Here is a 19,889-nt window from a genome sequence, read left to right on the forward strand (position 1 = left end):
GGCCCTGGCCTGTTGGGTTAGTCACTCCTGGCCTAAAAGCGGGAGTCTGGACCCAAATGTCGCCCCATTTCACAAGTGAAGGTGAGAATTTGTTAGCCACTGACAATTGCAATGAAGACCCTTGAATGAAACTTTGCAATCTTTGTAAAATATTCACATATATATCATTTTGTTTTATTACTGTACTAAAGATATTTTGTGATGAAAATTACTGAGAAACTGACAATTTTATAACACTTGAGGCTTTCATGGTTCTGGTTCTCTTTAAAATTCAGATAAGACTTAAAGCCACATAAATAGTATTTAGAAGTAATGTAGCATTAAATTAAGGCTATACTTGGAAAATACTGAGAATAGGTGAGTTAAGGTTTCAATTTACATGACAAAGTTTGATACGCCCTTTGGGGGGAAATATCCGCTGACAGTGTTGGACAGCACCAAGTTTAATCAATTAAATAATAAATAAGAGTCTCTGGCTCTTCTAGGGTACTGTTTATCAAGGAAATCTTATGGAAGGAAATGAAGTCATATTAAACAGCCAAATAGATTTAAGCCAAATACCTAACCATGTTCCCAGCTGTATGAGAGCTTAGTCCTTCATTAACAAAAAGTAAGGTAACTGCTTCATGCCTAGTAGAATGTCATATGCTCTGTCATCATACACATTTTAATAAATACAGTAAAAGTTGACCTTAGAAAATATTTTCTAGGGATCAAGATAATGCCATCATTCGGCCTTTACCCAGAGTGAAAAGGCTGCTGTCAGACAGTGCTTGCCTCCCCCACATTATTCAGGTGAGTTACGTTACAAACTAGGGATCATTTGAGAATCTTTTTTTTTTTTTTTTTTAATTTAATTTTACTGTAAGCCCCAGTCTTTGTTTCACTTCCATGTAGTCTGTTCCATTTTCAAAAAACCTGAACCCTGGATGACAGTTATTTCACTGACCCCTAATTGAGTTGATCCTCTGAACAGACTGGAAGAGTGTGTATCCAAGAACCGAATCATGGAAAGCCTCCAGACTCTAGAATTATTCTCAGAAGGTTTTGCTTATTCTCCGTTGTTAAAATCACACCGTTGTAATAACTGAAAGGTGATGTCCTCTGGTGTGTGGTGCAGGTTGATGCTGTTAGGAATACTGGCGAGCACCCCAGCAGGCCACACGTGTGGCCGTGGGAGGTTATATGTTATGAAACACACGCTGTCTCATCAGCTGGCCTCAGAGTTTGACTCTTCCCACTTATGTTTCCATGGATAGCAGCTGATCTAAAGCATTGGGTTGGGATTATGTAGGATACATCTTAAAGCATCTCTTTTTTTCCCCTTTCTCTCCTTGGGAATTAAATTACCCCAACTCTAAGTGAGCATTAAACTTAAGTAAGTCAGGTCCAGAAAATTTCAGGTCAGTATTTTCCTCCTGTCTGTTGACAGTAACAGCGCCTTATCAACTTCCTTTCCTCCTCCCCCTTTTTTTGCCAGCTTCTGTTATGTAAGCATACCTGCACTTCAAAATATGTGTTCTTTTCTGTTGTGGACATTTCTGTTCAGATGCCTAAATGAGAGTGCAGTGCAGTTATTGTTTCTTAATATTCCACTGCTCACCCCCTACCCTGCCTAAAGGACTGTGCTGCTGCATATGGGAGGTGGTACACTGGGAGGCGTTTGGTTTCTATTCTGGACCCTCAGCATGTAGATGAAGGATTGTATCTGGAAAATCTAATTCTCCCAAACGTTTTCCAAGACTTACGAAACTGAAAGGAAAGAAGTAAACACAAATGCTGCTGAATTTCAGACCCTGAAAGGACAACTGAAAAACAAATATAGGAGATGTGGTCAACATAACATAAAGCTTGGGGGGGGGGGGTGGCCTATTTTAATTACCCAGTTTTTTAGTAATATCTAAACTATTAAAATGATTTAAAAGAAGAATTTAAACAATAAAAGTAGCTACTTTTAACTATACTGAGTTCAGTAAATATTTTTGAGAGGCTGTTTTGCTTTTTTTTTTTTTTAATTTTCTATATTCTGAGAGACAATCTTGCTAAGCATGGTTAGGTAGTAGTAGTTTTCAGGGACATTATCTATATTTGGTTGGTACAGATTTTGTTCTTCATTCGACTTGAAGAGCATTTGGTATACATTAAGAATTTTTAGAGTGGTCTGAGGTACCACTAAGATACCAGCGAATGTCCTGCATCTTTTGGTTTAAGTCAGTTTCAGATATTTTGTTTTTTTGCTTGCTAATTTTTATATTGTGTTAAAGTGATGTTGTCCTTAATTACAACCACCATTAACACTAGGGACTGGCTGGTGTAGCTCAGTGGATTGAGCGCGAGCTGCGAACCAAAGTGTTGCAGGTTCGATTCCCAGTCAGGGTACATGCCTAGGTTGCAGGCCATGACCCTCAGCAACCCCACATTGATGTTTCTCTCTCTCTTTTTCCCTCCCTTCCCTCTCTAAAAATAAATAAAATAAAATCTTTAAAAAAAACCCACAGATGAATTATTTATAAAAAAAAAAACACTAGGGAAATCCTATGTTATTGTATCTTAATCTTTCCTTTGAAAATATGTCGTAGTACTAAATACTTAAATACCTTGTCAAACAGGTTAAGACCCCAAAACACAGAAATTTAAACTATTTACTTAAAGACATAGTTATTGCCCTGGTTGCTCAGTTTGTTAGAACATTGTTTTGCTACACCAGACTTGCGGGTTTGATCTCTAGTCAGGACATATACAAGAGTCAACCAATGAATGTGTAAATAAGTGGATCCACAAATTAGTGCTTCTCTCTCTTTTGTACTCTCTCTACACCCTTCTCTCACTCTAAAATCAATTTAAAAAAGACATGTAGCTACTCAGTCTCATGTGAATCTACAACTTGATCTAGATTCTTGGTCTGAGCTAGTACTTACTCTTGTAATATTTTTTTACTAGTAATATTTGACACCAAATTGGAGATTTCTTTGGAAGTAATTTTTTTATAGAAAACTGAAATGCTACTTAATTATTAAGATAAAACTTACTAAATTTTTTATCAAGTATTTATTCTAGCAATGTTATATGATTTTTATTAGCCCCCATTCATTAGTGTAGTCTCAGATTTTCCTTTTAGTATTGTCAGTTCAAATTTCTAGATACCACATCTTTGGTACTTTCTGGTAGCAGAATACTACTGGTATTGGGTTACCTTCTTGCCTTCTTCTCTGCCCTGCTCCTTGGGTTCTCAAGTATTCTTTAGAGGATGGTTCACTTCCACATAGCTGATCTGAAATAACCCGAAATATAGCTGCTTTTCTGTTTTCTTTTGTCATAAGATTCCTACACAAGAAACAATTTTACCTGTAATCATGACAAACAGCTGCAGGCATGTTTGGACTTGTTCTGAATAAGTTTTGATTAATTTTGATATTTTATATATCTGTATTAAATGTAATAAAATTAATCACTTTCAAATCTTTTTGGTCTGATAGACAAGCTTCCTACTTACAAGTAATTATGGCCTCGGCACAAAAATACATAATCCTAAAACGAATAATGATATTGCAAGTTTTTTACAACCCAATAAAAAAACATTTTATTTTGCTTTTAGCTCCTGCTGACCTTTGACCCAATCCTTGTTGAGAAGGTGGCTATTTTGTTATACCACATCATGCAGGATAACCCACAGTTACCTCGTCTTTATCTTAGTGGAGTGTTTTTCTTCATCATGATGTACACAGGTTCCAATGTGCTTCCTGTGGCTCGGTAAGAACACTTTTTTTTTTTTAGTATATTTCATTGATTATGCTATTACAGTTGTCCCAATTTCTCTCTCCCCTTTATCCACCCTCCACCCTGCTCTCCCCTACCCTCCAGCATTCACCCGCACCTTAGTTCATGTCAGTGGGTCGTACATATAAGTTGTTTGGCTTCTCTATTTCCTATACTATTTTTAACCTCCCTCTGTCTATTTTATGCCTACTAATGATGCTTTTTATTCCCTGTACCTTCCCCCACCCCCCCACCCCACCCATTCTCCCCATCCCCACTGATAACCTTCCCTGTGATCTCCATTTCTGTGATTCTGTTCCTGTTCTAGTTTGCTTAGTTTTTGAGGTTCAGATATTGATAGTTGTGAGTTTCTTGTTGTTTTGCTGTTCATAGTTTTCATCTTGTTCTATTTCTTAGATAAGTCCCTTTATCGTTTCATATAAAATGGCTTGGTGATGATGAACTCCTTTAACTTGACCTTATCTGGGAAGCACTTTATCTACCCTTCCATTCTAAATGATAGCTTTGCTGGATAGAGTAATCTTGGATGTAGGTTCTTGCCTTTCATGACTTGGAATACTTCTGTCCAGGCTTTCTTTGCCTGTAAAGTTTCTTCTGAGAAATCAGCTGACAGTCTTATGGGAAGTCTTATGGGAACTCCTTTGTAGGTAACTATATCCTTTCCTCTTGCTGCCTTTAAGATTCCCTTTTTCTCTTTAATCTTGGGTAACTTGATGATGTGCCTTGCTGTGTTCCTCTTTGGGTCCAGTTTCTTTGGGATTCTCTGAGATTCTTGGACTTCCTGGCACTCTGTTTCCTTCACTGTTTGTTTAAATAAGCTTTCAATTTCTTGCTCTTGTTCTTCTCCTTCTGGCAGCCCTATGACTTGGATGTTGGAACATTTAAAGTTGTCCCAGAGATTCCGAAGCCTCTCCTCGTTTGTTTGAATTCTTGTTTCTTCATTTTGTTCCGATTGGATGTTTATATCTTCCTTTTACTCCAAAACATTGATTTGAGTCCCAGTTTCCATCCCTTCACTCTTGGTTCCCTGTATATTTTCCTTTTTTTCAGTTTGTGTAGCTTTCATTTCTTCCCTCATTTTGCGACTGATCTCAATCAGTTCTATGAGCATCCTGACTACCAGTGTTTTGAACTCTGCATCAGATAGTTATCTTTCTCCTCGTTGCTTAGCTCTTTTTCTGGAGTTTTGATCTGTTCTTTCATTGGGCCATATTTCTTTGTCTCGGCGCACCTGTCTAGATGAATGTTTAACTCCCCTGGCTGTTGGAGTTCAGTGCAGCTTGACTTTCTGGTAGTTTTGGTTGTTTACTGTTTTTAAATTTGTTGTTGTGCTGCTTTTGGTTGTGTGAGGAAGTGAAGCATTTCTACCTACGCCTCCGTCTTGGACAGACAGAACTCCAATGATATGTTGTTTGAATTGTATGTGGAGAGATTAATTGATTTTGTGTGTGTGTATGAGTACCTCATCGATTTCATTAAAATTTTTCATTATAAAAGTATTTTATATTTCTGAAAATTTAGAAATTAGAAGAATAGGGGGAAATTACTCAGCACTACACCACTTTACCAAATAATATAAGAATTTTATCATCTAGTATTTTAATACACATATTGAATATAAACATACTTATATTGTGCATGCATTTTTCATTTTTTTTCTTAAAATTGTATAATATGGCCATAATTTTAAAACCTTTCTAAATCATTTAAGTTCTTGGCTTAATTAGACATTAAACATTTTGGCAATATGGATTTATAAGTTGCCTTTTATGGCTTTTATTTATATATAAAGACCTCATCTTTAGAAAACGAAGTTACTAAATATAAACCAGTTCCTGTGTCTGATAAGTAATTTTTTCCCCCTAGATTTTTGAAGTACACACACACCAAACAGGCTTTCAAGTCAGAGGAGGTAAGCCAGATGAATCCTTTGAATACAAAATATCACACTGGGTAAACTGTCTTGGCAACAAAGTTTCCTGAGCTGTGTCTGTTCACTGGATTATGAGCACTTGAGGGCAGGGATTGCTTTAGTCACTTGTTTCCTTCTGGTACCTTACATACGGAAAGTCTAATAAGCTAATGGTTTTTAAGTGAAAATAAATGTTGCATTAGACTTAATGTTCAAATTGAAGCTGTCAATTGTAACCTGACACCACTGAATATAACTTGTTCCCTTTGTGTACAATTTGGATTAATTTTCATAAATAATACATTCAATACCTGGTCTCATATAATCAGGTAACATTCATTAGGACTTCAACTTTCTTTTTGTTCAGATTCCAAGATGGCAGAAGTGCTAAGTTTCTTTTTTGAAGCTACTTAATTTTTTAGCTGCTTTCAAGTGTTCTTGCCGTTTTACTGAGAAGGAAAAGTAGGAATTGAGAAAAAGATGAGACTTACCCTGGTAGCTGTGACAACCTGAAACATAATATGTGCATTATTGTCAACATATAACTGAAGGGCGTTTCAAATTTCGTTAGGCTGGTTTCATGGAGCACTGATTTTCAGATTTTGTTTGGAGCAGAATAATAAACCCAAACCAGACCATTGTTTAGGAGAGACTAAGCAGGGAACGTTACACCACCTTGACACTAGATTAAACTGCCTGTTTTGTAGAGCAGCCAGTGAAGCACTAGAAAACAACCTCTGTCCGATAATATTAAAGAGATGGCTGTGATAGTATAATTTTCATAGCTTTATACAAAGAGAAAATGAGAATATGAAAGAGTTTTTAAAAATTGCCTTTAATGCTACCACTTTAATGTAGTATTAATCATTTTGGGCATTTGTTTTCCCTTTTGTCTGTGCAGTTATACATACATAATCTTTTTTTTTTTCAAATTTTATATGAGAAATTATATATTGGGCTGGTCAAAAGGGCTGTTTAGTTTTTTTTCCATAGAAGGAAAAATTTTCATTTTTACCAGTAACTTTATTGAGTTGAATATTTTGAGTATGTCAGTTATCTCCCACATGGTACAGTGTTGATTGTTCTCAATTAATGACTGAGTTTGATTGCTGTCAATATTCCAGCTGGTCCGCCTGGCCGTGGAGCACCATCCAGCCAGAAATCTCCAGTGTGTAACTTCACAAACTATTTTTGACACATTCAATCAGTCACAACACTTTTCTCCATCCATTGCACAATTTGTGTTTTGCATTTCAGTTGTGTTTTTACCTTTCTTGAAATGATAAAGCATAATATGCTGAAAATGTTCTCGTAGGATCTCACGATCCTAAGGAAATAAAACATTCTCTGTTTGCCTAGGAGGAAATAAGAGAAGTACTTAGTGTCTTTAGGGTTTTATTTGCATCAGGTAAAGAAATGCATTTAAATATTTAGTATGATTAAGTGTGACCATTACCCTGACTCCATTTGACCAGCCAGAGATTATGGGGTTTTAGTACAGTTAATTATACTTACTTGAATAGAAATTCTCCATCTAAATCCTAGCCACCCTTCTTGAGGACAGATTCTTTAAAGACCTTGATTTTCTGGACTGATTTGATTTTGAAAACAGAAGCAGGTACACGTGGGAGCTGTAGCCAACAATGTAACACAGAGTCATTGATACAAATCTTTTCTAAGCCGGCCTTGGTTTGTCTGTTACTGTTTCTCTCGGTAAAAGGCCAGGTGGCAGCCGTGACCCCCGAGGAGGTTTAGAGGTTTAGGCTGCTGCCGGGCTGGAGGGTGTTCGTCCCACCTCCCACCTCGGAGCGCTTGCCAAACCGGTTTATACCAGAAACCTTTCACTGCACATTTTGCCATATTTCTGTCTAAATTTCCAAAGCACAAAAGCAGTTTGCTCCAGTTGTCTTTTTTAAATTCTCACTGGAAAATTGAAAGATAGTTTTAGTGTTTCTGACTACATTTTGCTTTGTTTTAAAGACAAAAGGACAAGATATTTTTCAAAGAAGTATACTTGGGCACATCCTACCAGAAGCAATGGTTTGTTACTTAGAAAATTATGAGTCTGAAAAGTTTTCTGAGATTTTTCTTGGAGAATTTGACACTCCAGAAGCAATCTGGAGCAGTGAAATGAGGTAAGTAGCCAGTTGACTGTATTTCATATTCAGAATCTTTGCCTCTTGCTGTCTGGTTTGTTTCATTAAAGGAACTGCTTTTACTGGTTGAATAATCTAAAGCTACAATAGTCATTGGTGCCAAATCAAGTGACAAAGCAATAAGCTTTTTTCATTTCTGATGAGATTTGACAAAATTTCTGTGACCTTAATAGAGCTTTATATAAAGTTGACCCTGCTGTCACTACTGCTGCTTAAGTCAATTTGTAGAACTGATAAAATTTTAGGCAAAGAACTAACATATATTTATGGAATATATGGAGATTAAATCAGGACATACTTCTTGGGTATTTGGAAAGAGAACTGTACTCCACTAATTAAAAACTATGCCCACATAAAATGGACCTGACTACAGATACCCAAAATCATTTTAGAATGAGGGTTCCATAGCCAGAACATTTTGACCTTAATCTTGAGGTCAGCATTCCTAACAAATGTCCTTATTAGGAGGAGAATGCCATAGGAAACACCTATGGAAACCAAGGAAAAGGTGAGACCCCGAAGCAGATGCCAGTGTTCAGACAGGCTCTGTAGGGGACAGGTTTGGCACTGGATAGTTCCCATGTCAGGGCCACCTCTGTGGGGGACCCTCTGTCCCCTCAGCTGGATGATGGAAGTCCATCTTCTCAGTCGTTCACTCTCCTTTGGCTGACTTCACCTCTGGTTTGCATTTTGATTCTCTGATAGGTTGACCAATAGGCTTGGAGTGTGCTGGCTGCCAGTTTGAATATGTTCTGCATGATAGTCATATTTTTCATTGGTGAAAAGTGTATAGGTATATGAAAACGTTTACAACACAGTTTTTCTATGTAATACTTTTCTCCTGAGATTGATTAGATTAATATGCTTCCCCCATCTAAAAGATGTAGTGCTTTACATACTGGTCACATCAAATTTCTGTTTAAATGAGGGTCAGATCCCAGCTTGTGGTAAGTTACCTGAAATAAATACCGTGCAGTCAGCTTCCTTGGGGTGACAGCTAGTTTGAGTCCCCTGGCTGTGCCCGTGTGCTGCATGCAGGTTTCACACCATTGGAGCATCTCATGACTGGTTTTTTCCAATAGGAAGGTCTGGTATTACCAGTTTTTTTCTCTGTAGTCTCCACTGAGAGTTTTTACATAGTAAGTTTAGAATACCCTGAGTAATATTCTTAGGATATTCTAAATAATCGAGTTACCCTGAAGAAGATCTATGTAATTATCTTGCATGATTACCTGTCTTAACCTTTTCTTTAAAATCAGATAATTCCTTCATAATGCTTGGAGATTTTTACAATTGTAGGCGCCTCATGATAGAGAAGATTGCTGCCCATCTTGCAGATTTCACGCCGCGGCTTCAAAGTAACACGAGAGCACTCTATCAGTACTGCCCCATCCCCGTTATCAACTATCCACAGCTGGAGAATGAACTGTTTTGTAATATTTATTACCTCAAACAACTTTGTGATACACTCCGATTTCCAGATTGGCCAATTAAAGACCCGGTAAGTTAGCAGAATAATTTGTGCCTTCTTAAAATATAAAAATAGCCTCTAATCACTTCTGGGTATTTCCTCCTTCTGTGATAAGAAGGATGATCATTTCCTTAAGCATTCCCTCTACTTCAAGCTCTGTATACCTCCAAGTATAGTTCAGTGTACTGGGGTACATACCAAACTGAATGATAATTTTTGAGGGAGTATTAGGAATATTACAGTCTTGATCTTTTGTGAGAAAAATGAAACAAACTTAATTTCATATGTATAGTACAGCTATATATTATAATAGCTTGGTAGAAGCTTGTCTTTATAGCAGATCGATTAAGCTCACACATGTTGGGGGTAGGCAGTGTGGGATTGAGGCTCATTTTGACCATTCGGTAACATTCAGTATATTGCTTGACTTCTCCAAACCTCCGTTGTGGTAATAGTACTAGTACTACTTATAACAGCAGCTGTCTCATGTGGTAGTTAGGGAGGTTAACTGAGAATTCACGTAAAAGAACATAACACAGTTCCTGGCACACATATGAGGCATTAAGTGTGACCAGCTTATTGGTATAGTAGTGCCTACTGCCTGCCTGCCCGCCCACAGTGCCCTTGGGACCTTTCCAGCTTGAGCCTTTGGATCTGCTGGAAGCCTGGAGTAAAGTAGACCTGGGAGCCCACCGTTGGACTGTTACTGTAGCGGGCAGAGGGTGGACCGTGACCCTTACCATTAAAAGGTTTCAGAACAGTTGCCATTTGTACCACCAGTCACTGCCTCTTTACAGTGCTCTGACCAAATGGAGGCAGGTCAAGTCTGTGGCATTTTCTGGATTCAACATGGGATAGTTGAAAGAGTGTGGGCTTTTCAGTCAAACCTAGATTTGAATCCAGCTCTATTATTACTCACTGGGCATCATGTATCTGTCTCTCATAATCTCAATGTTTTGATGTACTATTGATATTTTATATAAGAATGAAATCTGGCATATAGGCGTGCACTGAATGTGAGCTCTCTTCTCACTGCTGCCCACGCTCCCTTGTGCTCACGCTTCCTTCCATTTGCTCAAGTGCCTGTGCACCAGCAACAATGTGGCAGCACCGTGAGAAGCGTGACACTGTGCAGCGCTCGCTGTCCCACCACAGTGGGACTTCAGAGTTTTCTGTGCTTTCTGGGCGTTGGTTTAACAAGTATCACTTTAAAAACAGAAGAATATAGCCCTGCAGCAAATACTTCTCTACCTAACTGTTCAGCAGTGCTAAGAAGGTCGATTTTGGTTATTTGTATTTCAGAAAACTATTAATTGGATGGCCTAGAAATGTCAGTTTAAATAAACATAGCACAAGAATTCTATAGCTTACAAATTATATTCTGAAGTAGTTTTATTTTAATAGATATAAATTTTAATTCTCTGTCTTTAAGGTTAAGCTTCTAAAAGATACCCTTGAGGCCTGGAAGAAGGAAGTAGAAAAGAAGCCACCTACAATGTCAATAGATGATGCTTATGAGGTGCTTAATCTCCCTCAAGGACAGGGACCGTGAGTTTCTTTTTGTATTGTGTTCCCCTTCCTGTTGCAGTTTGTGTTATGCCCGAGGAAGAGATTTCATAGAAATACCCTGGCACACTGAATGACAGGTGTGTAGGAAAGATTGCAGATTTCACTTGATGAGTGAAGTTTATAGTACAATAGATGTTTTAGAGGAAATATTATAATTTAAAATACCTTTTTTTTTTTTAAGTTTGATTTTTTTTTAAAGATTTTATTTATTTATTTTTAGAGAGGGAAGGGAGGGAGATAGAGAGAGAGAGAGACATCAATGTGCGGTTGCTGGGGGTTCTGGCCTGCAACCCAGGAATGTACCCTGGCTGGGAATCGAACCTGGGACACTTTGGTTCCCAGCCCGCGCTCAATCCACTGAGCTACGCCAGCCAGGGCAAAATACCTTTTCTTAAGAAAAAAGACATTTTCTTAAGTATAGACTGAATTTCTATGCTTAAAATAACTTAGGATTATAGAGCTCAGAATGGTATTTTGGAAAAATTACTTTGTAAATAATTTCGTAGTTCTTCAAATGCAAAATATTATTTTGTATTGAAAGTGAATGATAGCCTTACATAGGAAAAATTTAGGTTTTATTTTTAATGTGTAAAGATAAAGCATAAACTTAAATTTAACTGAGTTTAATTTGATACCTAATATATGATCATAGAAAATAATGTAAGGTTCTTACAATATCATTTTAGATGACTGTGTAAATATTTTTTCTTGCACCTTGCTCTATTCATAAAATAGTTTTCCTATTCGACAGGCATGATGAGAGCAAGATTAGAAAAGCTTACTTCAGACTTGCCCAGAAGTACCATCCTGACAAGAATCCGGAAGGAAGGGTAGGTACCGCCTTTGGAATCAGGGCTGTGGGTTGACATCACTTTACTCTGTTACTGTCTCAGACAGAGGTCAGGTGAGCTCGTCCTCCATGCTGGCATCTGCCTCTCGATGTGTGCCCCGTGTGTGTTCATCCTCCAGCCCGAGTTCCCTGCATGGACGGCCCTCCCTCGGTTTGCCAGAAAGACGGCCCTTGAGACCAGGAACATAGAGATTTGATTCTTTCTCCTTACCTGTGCCTGTTTGAGAATCAACTCCAATTGGCATTCACATAACTAATTGAAATTTAGGTTTATGATTTAATTTAATTCATTTGTAGACGATGCCATTGCCATCCAGATTGCTTTGTGTAATTTTTTTTCTAATGACATCCAGTTTCATATCTAACTGAAAAAGTAGAAATTTTGGTTCGAACTTAAAGTCGTCTGCTGCCAGCATTCCCTAATACTGCTTCTTCCAGCTTCCTGTTAAAATACCAATTCACGAAAAATGAAATCAGAGAAGAACCATTAAAACTAGGGTCGATAGTCTTATTTTTAGTAACTTGTAGTAATTTCCTCTGATTTCTAATGCATTGTTGTTTTTAGAGATAGACAGTATCCCTGAATGGGAAGACAGCATTGAAAAGGTGCCACTTCTACATAATACTTAGGGCATTCTACATCAAAAGCTTAGGACAGTTTTGAGAAAATTTTAGCAATTCAGATTCATCTGGAAGAGAGAACAATCAAGACAGGAAGAACTTGGAGTCGGCGTTACATTGCTAGGATCGACCCACCAGACGCTGTAGTGCCCCATAGAGCTGCAGCAGCACACGAGACACTGCCCAAGCGTGAGCGCACAGACCCGGGAACGTGAAATAGTGCAGTAGTATGTGTGTGCGCGGCTTTAGGGCATCTTCGCTCTGTCACCAGCTGACTGTGACTTTAGGACAAGTAATTTAATGTCTGAAAAACAAGGATAATAATACATACTTCCTAATAATACATACCTTCCAAACATGGCTGTTTGGAGGATTAACAGAGGTAATGTTTGTAAAGCACTTAGCACAGGGCCTGCCATAGTACTCAGTGAAACTCTTACCATAATTGTTTTTATAATAACTCAAACTATCTCTAGTGTGTAGCAGTTTAATGTAATACTTACGGTATAAATCAGTGTGGAAGTCATTTTCAGTAAATGGTATTGAGATCATTGAATAGCTCTTGAGGGGGGAAAGTTTCACCTTAAAAGTGTACCAGCTAAATTACAGTTGGAATGAATTTCTTTTTTAAAACAATTTATTTCTTTTTGTCCTTACCTGAGGACATGCTTACTGATTTTAGAGAGAGGGGAAGGGAGGGGGAGAGAGGAGAGAGATGTCCATCAGTTGCCTCTCAGAAGTGCCCAAACAGGGACTGGACTGGCATCCTGGGCATGTGCCCTGGCCGGGAATCAGACCCGCGAGCTCTTCTTTCATGGGATGATGCCCCAGCCCACTGAGCCACATCAGCCAGGGCTGGAATGAATTTCTTAATGTAAAAAGTAATAATAATAATAAAGAAGTTATTGGTAAAATAAAAACCAGCTATGTTCTCTTTTAGTTGTGATTTGAGATGTTCCATATTAAAAGTAAATTATCTTCGGTTACATGCAGGATATGTTTGAAAAAGTAAATAAAGCATATGAATTTTTATGTACCAAATCAGTAAAAATAGTGGATGGACCAGATCCAGAGAACATAATTTTAATTCTGAAAACACAGAGCATTCTCTTCAACCGTCATAAAGAAGGTAAGGCATGTGTTGTTTTAGAATTTTAATTTACCTTCCAGCTAATTCTACTATGTTACTTGTTTCTATAGCATATTTTAATATATTTATAATGGTTATTGCAAAAGGTTCTTATAATTGTATTTTAGATACAGCAGAAGAGTAGTTTTTTTATAGGAAGGCCCAAAATGTTATTTTATACCTCCCACACCCTAGCTATGTCTTACAGTATTTTGCATTTCCAGCAAGGTTTCATTATTTCTTACTGAAGGACATCTCCACTCTGTGGAGGTACTTGGTTATTTTTATGTTCAGATATTTAGCAGCAGACATATTAAATGACATCAAAAATGGATCTGTGGTGTTTGGTTCAGGGGTCACTCAGTGTTAGATCACCTGTGAAATACGATACTTGCCGTGACTCCTAGTGCCTCTAAGGCGGGAAATGTGAGTGTTTTGGTCTTTTCGAAGCAATAGAAACTTTTCAAACAATCATATATTCCTTATCACACTACTTACTCCCTGTGGTAGCTGTCACACCCCTCAGTTTGAGAAACGCTGCTGTAGATTAAATAGTTGTGATAGCGGGGTGCAGGGGTGCAGGGTTACTGGGGACTGCCAGCATGCCGGCAGGGCCGTTCGCAGTAGCCCTGCCAGTGGCAGCCAAAGAGCTGGGGCCGTGTGGAAAACTTGTAGGACTTTGCGGTACGGATCAGGTTCAGTATGGCAGGTGTCCGTCGACTTGGGAACGGCACTGGGCTCACGGCACCAAGTAGGTGATCCATTTGCTCTACAGGGTGATGCGGGGAGAGAAGGAAGGCAGGACAGGGCATCTGACACAGGCAGGTGCAGTGTTGGGTAACTGAAGACAAGTGGCGTTGCAGTCCACGTACGTGCTGGAGGGAAGAGCGGGGGGATCCAGTAGTGGGGTCGTTAGAGAGCAGTGACTGCGTCACTTTTGTGTGTGAAGTGAACAGAACACATTTGTGAGCATTTAGTCATATGACATTTATTACAAGTCAGATTGAGTTCAAAGGTGTCATTTTCTGAACCATTAGTTATTTTTTAATGACTAGCAACTCTAGTAGCCACAAGGTACACTTGTGGCTTATCAATGATTTGTCATCAAGGTCAGAATGTTTTTTTCAGGATGTGTTTTCTACTTTTTCAAGGGGGGTTTATACCCAGTGAGTTTTGAGGTGGGGACCTAATCTGATAGGCTTAAAATTTATTCACTATGCTTTTTTTGCCAAATATAGGCATGTATGTGTTAGGATTACTAGGACAGGTTGCAGTGGGCTTTTTAAAAAAAAATCACTTTAAATATGAGGTCATTTAGGGCAGATTATTGGTCAGAAGTAAAAGTTTCATGTTGATTTCAAGAAGGATTATTAGGCACTTATAAAGTCACAGCCAATAATTTGCATATTCCTGCCTTACAGGTTAGTGGAAAGAACAGAGCAGTTAGGTACCTGTACATTTCAGCTTTCTCTTTAAAAGTTATCAACACATGGAACTAACGAAATACAGTTAATGAGTTATTTCTACCTTGTATTTCTAGAACAGATTATATTCAGTATTTTTGAATGTTCATTTTACGATAACTGGTAAAAGAAAAGTACACTTATTATTCAGAAAGTAGAATATAGAATATTCACTCTTGCCCTGGCTGATGTGGCTCAGTGGATTGAGCATTGGCCTACAAACCAAAGGGTCTCTAGTTCTATTCCCAGTCAGGGCATGTGCCTGGGTTGTGGGCCAGGTCCCCCAGGGGCACATAAGAGGCAACTGCACATTGATGTTTCTCTCTCTCTCTTTCTCCCTCCCCACTCTAAAATAAATAAATAAAATCTTTTAAAAAATATTCACTCTCATTTAAATCAGATGTCTCTCACTATCTCTTTTCTTTATAAAGTATGAACATCACAGTTGTTAATACAGTCTTTGGTGTGCTGGCTATGTCTTGCTGTCTATGATTGGGAGAAAAGTTACGAGGATCACAGGGACAGTGTAGAAGTAAATACTCTGCAGAGGATCAGAACCACTACACACTAAATTCAGTTAATACACCAGAAAATATTCTAGTAGTGGAAACATTTTAGAGAATCAAGCAAACCAAGTTTTCTAGAAAAGATCCAAGGGATCTATACTTGTTTTAATTTCTTTTTATAAACTAGAATTAGGAGACATTTAAGATGTTGAATATTTTATCCTTTTTTTTTTTAAGGCACCATAACTGAACAGTGTCAAAATCAACTAAAGTCATGGTATGGTCAGTTTTTGTTTTGTTTGTTGTTCTCCCAACACTAACCTTTGGTTGTTTCAGATTTGCAGCCTTACAAATATGCAGGATATCCCATGCTAATCAGGACTATAACAATGGAAACTTCAGATGACCTCCTTTTCTCGAAAGAGTCACCTTTGTTGCCTGCTGCTGTAGAGCTAGCTTTCCACACTGTCAACTGCTCCGCCCTCAATGCCGAAGAGCTCAGAAGGGAAAATGGGATCGAGGTAACATGGAGTGACCTTTGTGTTTGCCTTCACGCCAGTTCAGGCACATTGTACAACTCTTGGCAATAGAGAGTTTGCCAAGTACAAACGGAGTTGACACAGTTTGTTTAATATGCCAACAGATAACAGTGTTATATTTCCTATATTCTAGTAAAAATTAAAGGTAGAAATGGAGCTTTATTTCATAATGTATACTGGAGAGCTGAATATTGTTTATAAAGTATCTTATTGAGACCATTTAAAAAGAAACTTTTTAAAGAGTCCTTTGTTATTTATTTAACAGATGTTGATTGAACAAACATTCACTTACCAAGTGTCTAATATTCAAAGGTTATTCATACTTATTTCTTCCAGAAGAGGCTTTTCAGTCTTCAAGTAGAATGGGAGCTTAATGGCTGGCTTCTTTCTCTGCAGGTGTTGCAAGAGGCATTTAGTCGCTGTGTGGCTGTCTTGAATCGTTCTAGTAAACCAAGTGACATGTCAGTACAGGTGAGGCTGAAACATTTGGTTCCAAGCAAATTACACTATGCCTTTATTTAAGGCTTCAGCATCGATGAAAACCACTCGGAAGGCTCATTAAACCATAGTTTCTGAGCATCACCTACCCTGCCCACGGAGTTTCTGATTCAGTGGGTCATGTGGGGCCCTGAGAATATACTTGGTTATTCAGATTCTCAGGTAAAAATGATGGTCTGTATGTCACACTTTAAGAATTACTGCACTAAATCACTTGTGATCTGTTGGCTTTTTTATTTTCTTCAAGTACAGAATATTATAATGAACCCTTATATCCCCATTACCTGGTTTCGAATATTTGCTGTTTTGCCATTCTTATTTCACTGATCTTTCACCTCCTTCTCTGATTTCCTTTTCTGCTTCCCTACCCATCCCTGGTATTTTAATTGGCCCACTTTCTGTTATGGTTATAATAGTTGAATTCTTTGATAGGATATCCATCAAGAATTCATTAAGATCATTGTAAAATGCACCTCTTTTGTGACCCTTTGTTTATGCCAGCAAAATTTAGAATACACTTATAAAACAATTGAGTACAGGCTTTTTGAGTTTCATCTTCTACTTTGAAATGTAGTACATAAATAGAATTATGATTCTACAATGTTAATAAGCTGGAAAAAATATTTTAATCCAGAGGTCAGCAAACGTTTTAATAAAGGTCCAGAGAGTAAACATTTGAGGCTTTTAGTCTACATACAATCTCTGTTGACTATTTTTATCGTGGTGTTTTTTTAATAACTCTTTTAAAATGTAAAAACCCATTCTTAGCTCCCTGGTCATACAATGACAGACCGTGGTCGATTTGGCCCGTGTTCCGTAGTGGCCCTGATGGGCCAGCCCTCATCCATAGGGAGTCTGAACCAGAAGTACTCGTGGTTTAATAGAAGTAACCTGTTCAGTGTTGGAGCATTATATATACTGTTAAGCATTACTCACAAATCTTGGCTGATTTGACTCCCATTGTCTTAAAGAATATACATGTGACTCTCCCCTGCCCCCCGTCGGTGTTGTCTGCAGGTGTGCGGGCACGTAAGCAAATGCTACAGCGTGGCTGCTCAATTTGAAGAATGCCGAGAAAAGATCACAGAGATGCCTGGCATCATCAAGGACCTCTGCCGGGTGCTGTATTTTGGCAAGGTAGAGTTCGTCTTTTAAGTTTCTGGGTAGTCGGCAGTGGGTTTTCTTTTCAAGGAGCCAGTCTCCAATTTATAAACAAATTGTTTTTTTCCCCCAAATTATTTTTAAGTTAATTATTTGGATCTCTAATAGCATTTTTCACAGAAGCCTTGCTATAAAGGAAGGCTTTTGTTCCTAAGCTGACCCACAAAGAACTAGACTAGAGTGACACATCTAAAGAGAAGTGGGTTTCCTCTGAACCTTAGAAGAAGGGCAGGGCAGAAAGGGAGAAGACTAGACTGAATACATCTACTGAAAGGGAAGGACCACACACGTGAAACCTGGAACCTAGGCAAGTCACTGCCGCATGGGAGAGTCTTCACGGACCTGAGAGCTCGCTGTTGTCTCCTACTGTGTCCTGCTGAGGGCAGCAGAGAGGGGGAGTGACTGGACAGAGTGAGGGTTGTGTGGGAAGAGAAGAGGACTAGGGTGCTGGTCCTGACTAGGCTATCCAGGAGTAAGGGATCTGATGAAAATGTGTCCTCAGCTGTATGTACCTGCTGCCCTTAGAAGTATTTGGTAAGAATAAACTCTCATCTAAAGAAGTAGATTTGTACACCTGCACTAAAGATACTGACACACCTAAGTACACTGGCATGTGAGTTTCTGCAAATGCCTTGTCACTGTTTTAAAAAATTGAAAATTCAAGAAATGAAATGAAGAAAACTATTGCCAAGACTTTGAACACTAGCCTCAAAGATAGTAATTCTGTTTTGTCACAGGGTCACTTTAATTTTAGGCTTTGAAGGATATAGGATTCAGATTTAAATTGAAAATGGAAATATAAAAGGAGGTAAATATTTTGCATTGTAAGATAACTAGCTTGACATGAATCCAATTTCTCTTAGGAGCTTCTTTTAACTCTGTGATTAATTTCATTATTCTTACTCTCGCAGAGTATTCCACGGGTGGCCGCTCTTGGGGTTGAGTGTGTCAGTTCTTTTGCTGTGGATTTCTGGCTACAGACACACCTATTTCAGGCTGGAATCCTGTGGCATATGCTTGGTTATCTGTTTAATTATGACTACACACTAGAAGAGAGTGGCATTCAGAAAAGTGAAGAAACCAACCAGCAGGTAACTTGAATATTGAATCTGAACCGAAACCATAGGTTTGTGTGAAGCAAAGCTTCAGCTACCCAGAATCCCTATAAACTGTTTTATGAGATAACTAGGTTTATTGCTCTTTCAGCCCCCAAACTTTTTTTTTTATCCTAACCACTTATACTGGAAGGATTCAAGACAAGAGGATTTGTAGTAGCAAATACTAGGAATAACTTAATCTTTTCTTGATTACTCAACGTCACCTTTATGATTGCAAAATTATAGTTTTGTAATACAGGGAAATATAACAATACTTTTGAGACTAGCCCCCTCAAACATTTGAGTACTTACCTGAATTTTACACACATTTTTTTCCTCTCTCCCCTGTTTACTTTCATTCATCATTCATATTATTGTCAGTATGTGCCTTTAGCAGTCAAATATTCCTGCCCGTTCTCTTCCCCAACCAATCCCAAAATGCGTTTCTTCCAGTTATCTATGAGAAACTGTTTTGGTATAAATGAGTTCACAGGTGCTGATAGTTCTTTGTATAAATAAAAGAGTAAGGTCTTATGCATAAACTCTTTTAACATCAGTGTTGGGGACTCTTGTATCTTTCTTGGTTGTTTGCTCTCTGCTTTTTAAATATGTTCCATACAGTTTGAGTTTATAAAGTCATTGGGTTATCTGTGTAAGATAACAGAGCTACTTTAATGTCTTAATTTTTTTTAAACAGGAGGTAGCAAACAGCCTTGCCAAAATGAGTGTCCGTGCTCTTAGTCGCCTTGGAGGGTATCTGCCGGAGGAGCAAGCAACCCCAGAAAATCCAACCATACGGAAAAGTTTATCTGGCATGCTGACACCTTACATTGCTAGGAAACTGGCTGTGGCCAGTGCTACAGAGGTATGTGCTTCAGAGGTAGCCTGGGTTTTGATGAGTTTGGATGAATATTGCTGTAGGAAACCTAGAATTTAAAAATGTGTACATGCTTATTCCCTCAACCAAGAAACTTGTTTTACTGTGAATCGATGTTAATGATACATCCTCTCTGTAAGCCCAGTGTTTCCATTAAGTATAAATACACTTCACATTCCTCAGTTGTGGTGCCACCCTGATTCTCTTAGCCAACCTTGAGTCTCAAAGGGACAGGCAAGAGAGCAGACATGGAAGGGTGTTTT

General features: G+C 38.3%; 1 protein-coding gene across 3 annotated transcripts in view; it reads left to right on the forward strand.

The window, feature by feature from the left end:
- Positions 1–19,889, forward strand: part of DNAJC13 (DnaJ heat shock protein family (Hsp40) member C13) — a 109,646-nt gene that overhangs the window by 60,025 nt on the left and 29,732 nt on the right. For all 3 annotated transcript variants that reach the window (XR_004904219.1, XM_028519013.2, XM_028519016.2), the window contains 13 exons: positions 711–795; positions 3,596–3,750; positions 5,644–5,689; positions 7,670–7,824; positions 9,145–9,346; positions 10,749–10,864; positions 11,637–11,715; positions 13,350–13,485; positions 15,791–15,975; positions 16,390–16,464; positions 17,509–17,628; positions 18,564–18,743; positions 19,447–19,614. Coding sequence is in view for 2 of the 3 variants with exons in the window: in XM_028519013.2 (XP_028374814.1) it covers positions 711–795; positions 3,596–3,750; positions 5,644–5,689; positions 7,670–7,824; positions 9,145–9,346; positions 10,749–10,864; positions 11,637–11,715; positions 13,350–13,485; positions 15,791–15,975; positions 16,390–16,464; positions 17,509–17,628; positions 18,564–18,743; positions 19,447–19,614 (1,702 nt within the window). In the remaining variant the exon portion in view is untranslated. The remainder of the gene's footprint in view (positions 1–710; positions 796–3,595; positions 3,751–5,643; positions 5,690–7,669; positions 7,825–9,144; positions 9,347–10,748; positions 10,865–11,636; positions 11,716–13,349; positions 13,486–15,790; positions 15,976–16,389; positions 16,465–17,508; positions 17,629–18,563; positions 18,744–19,446; positions 19,615–19,889) is intronic.

Source organism: Phyllostomus discolor, chromosome 7, assembly GCF_004126475.2.
Source record: "Phyllostomus discolor isolate MPI-MPIP mPhyDis1 chromosome 7, mPhyDis1.pri.v3, whole genome shotgun sequence".
NCBI classification, from domain to species: Eukaryota; Metazoa; Chordata; class Mammalia; order Chiroptera; family Phyllostomidae; genus Phyllostomus; species Phyllostomus discolor.